The 6,771-nt window shown below is 39.7% G+C and overlaps 1 protein-coding gene across 1 annotated transcript; it reads left to right on the top strand.

Moving 5' to 3' along the window:
- The first annotated feature begins 1,678 nt into the window (after positions 1-1,678).
- On the top strand, positions 1,679-5,481 carry LOC110042751 (protein rolling stone-like). Its single transcript, XM_020748120.2, has 2 exons — positions 1,679-1,808; positions 2,873-5,481. The coding sequence occupies exons 1-2, from the start codon at positions 1,734-1,736 to the stop codon at positions 3,638-3,640; spliced, it is 843 nt and encodes a 280-aa protein (XP_020603779.2). The 5' UTR covers positions 1,679-1,733; the 3' UTR covers positions 3,641-5,481.
- Positions 5,482-6,771: the final 1,290 nt, after the last annotated feature.

Below are 6,771 nucleotides of genomic sequence, written 5' to 3'. Positions count from 1 at the left end.
ACAAAGACCGAATGCAAAACAAACTAAAAAGGATCAAGTTAATCCGCCTAAAATAGCAATACATGCTGCTGCCGCTCGTCTTCTCATTTCCGGAAATTCACACCGGAATTTTTGGTAAATGGAAAGCGCCCTTAGAATTCAATTTCAGACCGCGAACGCTTGTAACAAATATTTCTTGAGAAAGTAAAGTTCTGACCAGCGACCCTGCCAGACAGCGCGTCGCCAAATGTTTTTAAAGTTTGTGTTCGCATTTGTTTACATTGCTCGAATTTACATCTTGTTTTCACAAATAAAAAAGAGGAATTAACCATTCTGACCACAAAACACGTCGTTTTGTGGGCTTACACAACACGGAAAGTTTGTTTTCTGACAACCAATTATGGCCACAACGAATTTGCCGAGCTACACATCGGAAAATTTATTTTCTGACCACAGATCTGAGGGTCATCATGGCCATTTTCCGAGCTACACGGCCATTTGCCGTCGCCGAGCTACAAAACATTCTTTCCTGATGACGCAGGCTTTAGTTACTTGTTGTGGAAGGCTAACGGGTCAAAATACATGCAGTTTTGCAGAAATCATACACACTTCGAATCTATACGGCGAACACGTGACTTTCCACGAGGTTGACGTGGCTGTGCGCATGCGTAATTTGCCCCTGCTGCGGGGAACCAAATCGGCGAACAAATTCTCGAAAGTCCTTGTCCCCGCGCCATGTGCGAAAATAAGTGTAATATAAAATCAATCAAAAGATCTTAATCTGTAACTCTGAGTGCATTGCTGGCCCACTTCTTTGTCATAATAACTGCTTATTTTTCATCCTCAATCGGCATGATATTTGTGTAGTTATCGCGAACCGTAAAATTACGCCATTCTACATTCGATTATATCCTGATCAGTTAGACCCTCTTGTCAAATTAAATGTAGGTTAGTGCAATGTTCGCTTCTTCTTTTCACTCGCGTTTCTTGGTTGGAATTTTATTGTGTATAGAGTAGTATAAGTCGAAAATAAAAAACTGAAACTGTTTTCCGAAAGTGTCAGTCACGCATTTTCGTTCATTCGTTTACATGGAAAATTCACCCGAGTTTCTGAATGACAAACGCAATTGTTTTGCACGTGCTCCATACACTCTGGTGTATTTTACAGCCACCCACCTCAGTCAAACTAACATCCGGCGATTTAGAAACCTGTTACGAAGACTCGACTTTTAGCGCACTGAACGATTAAAGGAAAAAAAATTCCAGTTTTCACTAAGGGTTGTCGTTGGCATCGTCGTCTATATTGCTGAAGCTCCCCATTAGTCTTTCGAAAAACAACTTCGTCACTAAATCTTTGAACGATTTACTAAGCTATTAATCTTGATGCTTGTCTGAATAATCTCGGCCTCCGTAGACGAAAATGATCGAAGATGCCTGTTTATGACTAATAAACAATCGATGTAAATAGCCGGAGGGGGATCTCCGGTATGAAAAAGTAGGGGATTCTCGTCGTCGCATTTTATTATGAACACCCTAAGTGAGCCCAGAGTTCTTGATTTTTCCCCTAAGCGAGACGACTAGCATCCCCGACCTTTTCATATGGGAGTCCATCCCCCCCCCCCCCCCTCAACTCCCGGGTGTAAATATTCATATAACCTAGCAGCTACGAAATAAAAATAAAATATTGTAAATACGCAGACACACATTAGCCTGCACGCGCATTAGAGACGACCGGCAAAGCTAAAGCTTCGAAGATGTGTAAACGAGAGTTTCGTCTGAGAAACTTTACGTTTTGGTATTCCGTTCGCCGTGATTTTACCGACTCTAGGGTAAGTCACGCTATAAATGTATGTTTAATTTAGGGTGTGTAAAACGGGTGTGACTAGGCGAGGCGGTAAAGACAGTATGGTGATGGTAGGGGACTACGACTTTGGTAGAAAAACACCATCTTTATTAAAAATATCGCATTTTACTTTTGTTTTCAATTTCCTGATCAGTCTGTTGATAGATTTCTAGATGTTGGCTTCTTTTAACGAAGTTAACGTGACTTACGGCTATTGCAACTGCCGCTAATTGGCTTTAGACTAAAAATGGTTCGAAAAATCACATTGTTGTATACTGTGGTTTGGGCAGTTTCTAATTGCTAATCAGAAGAAGAGAATTCTTCAAATTAAACCTACAATAGAAATGAAGAAAATACCCAGAGAAAAACATTTTGTGAAACAAAAGTCTGCTTACGTGTCCTTGATCACTTATTATGCACCACAAGTATTTAATTTTAATCAAGTTATATATATCGCTAGTGGAAGATAAATTCCTAACTAGTATATGCACGCGCACTTTACTTGCACCTAGTTCTGGAAAGATTTCCACTCAAAAAAATTGCGTGTTGGCTTTACACAGAAGCATATCACCTCGAACGAGGTGATATGCTTCTGCTTTACAACATTATCCATACAAATTTTTGCAACGGGTTTCTACACTGAATTCCCGATGCGAGTGCATATGTTATCAAACTTTATGACAGCCGTCGAGTATTACTATACAAATTGTGACAATGAGTGACTAATTAATATTCACGATAGGCACGTTATTGCAAAAACGCAGTAGCTGTTCTTGAAAATCACAGCAGCAATCATAATTTACGATATCGCTCTTTGTCAAAGATATATTGCAGTTCACGACGTTAATACGGCTCACAACAGGAAATGTATACTACGGCCCAAGGCAATATCGGTTCTCCTATTTTCATCTTGAGCAACTGATATCTTTGCAGTTCAACAAGTTATCTTTTTGCTCAAGCGAAGGTTGATGACTTTCAAAAAATCGTGTACAAAACATTTATTTTTGCATAAGCTAAGGCCTGAGCATTGTACGTTCTTTTCTGCTTCAGTGGCTGTCTCTACCGGTTTTTGTGGTGTATCGCTTGGCTGTAACTGCTTACAACCTTGCATGGCTGTTTTACAACATCCACTTGTACGGAGCGAAAATGTTCATCTACTTAACTAACTGGACTTACACTATATTGAACATCTACTTTGTCTTTGCAACAACGCTCTCTTGTATCGCCCTTTATAAAGACCTGAGTAAGGAAACGGAGACCACAACTCTAGCTACAGATGAACAGACGGTGGAGATCGAAATGGAGCTTGGCAACTACGGCGCAGTTGATCAAGATAGCGAAGACGCCAGCGAAAAAGACGCCCTGCAGTGTCACCACAAGTTCTTTTGGTTCATCCATGCCATTGCTGCAACTGCCGGCTTGTGGGTAACCGCGGGGTACTGGAGCGTGTTGGCAGATGATAACCCAGTTGATGCCAATAATATTACAAAGCACGCACTCAATTCCGTCTTCATGGTGATTGACACAAGCCTGAGCGCCATCCCAGTTCGTCTCCTGCATTCCCTGTACGCCTTGCTTTACATTGTCATTTACCTCGTCTTCTCCATTATCTATTGGCTCCTTGATGGAACCAATAATCAAGGGAATACTTACATATATAAAAGTCTGGATTACGACAACTTCAAGCCCATCGTTGGAGGCCTGATTGTCGTTTTCCTTCTCGTGGTTTTGCCTGGTTTGCATCTGATCTTATTTGGCATCGCCAAGTTACGAGATCATCTTCACAGGAAGTATGAAGCACGAAGTCACACTACGTGAAATGACGTAATTAACGTGACGTGACATCAAATGGCATGACATCAGACGACATCACATGACATGAAACGATATGTTATAATATGACACAACACCACATGACATGACAGGAAATGACATGACATAACTTGACAAGGAATGACATGACAATACATGATTTGACATTACATCACTGCACCCAACCTAATAATGACATGACATTATACGAACTTATAGTGACATGACGTGACATGACCCGACCTACTAATGATTTGAAATGACATCACAAGACCTCACAGTGGCATGACACGACATAATCTAATAACGACGTGACATGACATTACACGACCTTAATTATAGTCACATGACGTGACCCAGCCTAATAATGATATGATATGATATTGTACGACCAAATAGTGACATGACATGACATGACAAGACCTTATAGCGACATGACATAACATGAACTTTCCTAATAATGACGTAACATGACATTACACGACCTTATAGTAACATGACATGACTTCACCGAAGCTAATAATGACATGACATAAAATGACATGACATGCCTAGACTTCAAAAACTTTCAAGGAAGGCTGAAATAAATATTTGTCAGGGCATGATAGAACACAGCTTGACTACTTGGTTATATAAGGTAGGGTAAATCGCATGGTAGTTATCGATGCGTGAGAATTAAACGAGTCATGTTAGGTCGATAAATTTTTATTCATTTAGTTTAGCAGAGTTTATGTGTGTTTACAGTGGCATGCCTGTAAACTAGCTAAGCTTAGTGCTTGTATACGCTAAGCGCACGGCCACTGTAAATAAGATTTACATTTTACATGTACATAGGCACTTCTTCCCTATGTAAAATCCGGTAGGAAGGTATTGTAACAATCTTAAGTATGTTGGGACATGGCCCGCGGTCCTTTAGAGCTGTTAAGAGAAATATTTTCCTCTATGTGAAAGTAATATTTTTGTAGTAACGGAAACTTTGAGGAGAGAGAAGGAATAATTTAACGTCCTTAAATTTCTTAAGGTCATGGTCTTAAGGCCATGTGTTAGTTAAGGAAAAATAGAAAGGTAATATGGGTCAAAAATGGTCAAAACTACTCTCCCTTAGTTCTAAAGAGCCGGTCTAGACAGATAGAACGGAACAATTCGTGATATCATGCTGGTGACAGAAGACTATAGAAATCAATTGCAAAAAAGGTTAGCAAGATGACGGGAGAAACGAATAAACTAAAGGATAGCAGGTTTTCTAGCGTGGCTGAGTGGTTTAGGGCGCTGGTGTTGTAATCCGGAGGTCCCGGGTTCAAGGCCTCCACCCTGCCACTAGCGGGATGCGTTTCTCGGTAGTCCCGAGTTCAAATCCTCGGTCACGCTTTGTAAATAGCCAACTGGTCTGCCTCCTGCCAGTTGGGATTTTTAACTACGTTACGTTTATTTGAAATGTTTGTTTCCTTTGTTTCAGTGGTATGCCTGAAAATTAGCTAAGCTTAGTATTTTTATAGCTAAGTGCATGACCACTACCACTATTGAGCGGAACTCTAAGTGTACTAGCGAAGAACTTGTTTATGTAAAGGGAGATGTGTTTATTTGCATCCATCCACAGCATTTGAGTTTCAGTGAACAGATAAGATTACAGATTCTTGAGCGAAGTACACAACACAATGATGATTTTAGAACAAGCTAAGAGAGAACTGCAAAAACACGAAACAAACGCGAGTGTTTTCTATATTCTCGGGAATTCTCAAATAAACAGAGTGTCATTGCGTACAAGCAGAGGTATCAGGATAAAAATATATTCTGAAGTGGACTCTCAGTGGCCTTATCTTTGAATTAAAACCAGTAAGGTGAAAAAATGTAGTTTGCTGATTCTTTGACGCTTTAGTAAATTCAAGCAATGTAAGACCAGCTAACTCAGTCATAAGTTGAGTTTTTCGTGAAGAAAAACTACGCGGCTATCCTTATGGGTCCTTACAGCTCGACCCTAAGATTACAAAGACGCTTATATAACAGAACTCAGTTATTGCATTTTGAGTTATTTCAGCTACGTACAAAATCATCTTTAAATTGAAGGAAAACTGAAAATAGTGGGGTACAAAGATAAAAAACACCAAAGAGATGATAATGAACCATGAAGGAACAAGGATGATTAAGGATGGAGAAGATTGACACGGATTGCAAGCCGACAAACTTGAAAATTTAGGCTAAACTTTTCAAGATGCGTAAAGAATCATCGTAGAAATTTCACTTTGACGCAGCAGTCACTGATCAATTAACAAACTGACGTCAATTTGTTTTTTACAATAACAAGACCCCAAAATGGTCAAATGCCGGGAATAAATGAGGGGAAAAGACGCCGTAAACTTTCTGTAAACAAAGATAAGTGAATTTTATTTAAAATGAGGCGAACGTTGTCAATAGCTTTTCTCGCTTTTTGATTGGCTACTTAAAAAAGTCCATACAATCTTATTGGTTAAAAAGTTGACAGTTTGACAGCTGAAAGTTGAATTTGAAAGCTTGCATGAATTAAAATTTTATCTGTCTGTACTCTCATTGATGGTTAAAATGGGCCAATCAGCGCGGGAGAAATTAGGCAGTTATTGTAAAATATGTTATAGCTTGTACACAGCCGTCCGGTTGAAGAGAGTGGGTGGCTTTTGCGTGGATGTCTGAGATCCTAGACAAACGTATAGCTTGGATACTTGAGCTGGATCACGTATTCCCCATTCTCCCTAATTAATGCTGGAAAATGTCGCTCTTTTCACCTGAAAACTGTTCCATGACGAACTGTTTCACTAAAAAAAGCCACCAAAAACTAGTCGGGTTGGCCATAAACGTTATCTGCAATGTTTGCACGTGAAGTTTAGTTGTGAAAGTTTAGCCGTGAAGTTTACCCACAAACCTACGCCATAATATGGAAAAAAAAAACCTATATAACCTCGTGAAAGAAGAAAACCAAAACACGGTAACGGTTGACCTGCTAACACAAACAACTTTTAATCGGCCATTTCCGAGTTGCCTTGTGCCTCTGTTTCAAAACGAGCCCTTGTGCGAAACCATTTAATATTAAAATGTGTTCCCCTACAGTTTCATTTTCATGCAAATCAAACTCATTTTCACATGAAAGGTTTTACACGAAGACTCGT

The sequence above is a fragment of the Orbicella faveolata genome, unplaced genomic scaffold (assembly GCF_042242905.1).
Source record: "Orbicella faveolata isolate gen_17 unplaced genomic scaffold, um_ofav_v1 contig_48, whole genome shotgun sequence".
NCBI classification, from domain to species: Eukaryota; Metazoa; Cnidaria; class Anthozoa; order Scleractinia; family Merulinidae; genus Orbicella; species Orbicella faveolata.
Note: the sequence above shows the minus strand (reverse complement) of the source record. Positions and strands in the feature narration are given on the sequence as shown.

Coding starts and splice junctions, on each gene's coding strand:
- LOC110042751 (XM_020748120.2), top strand. CDS start 1,734: ATGTGTAAACGAGAGTTTCGTCTGAGAAACTTTACGTTTTGGTATTCC. Junction 1,809..2,872: donor GTGATTTTACCGACTCTAGG/GTAAGTCACGCT, acceptor TTTCTGCTTCAG/TGGCTGTCTCTACCGGTTTT.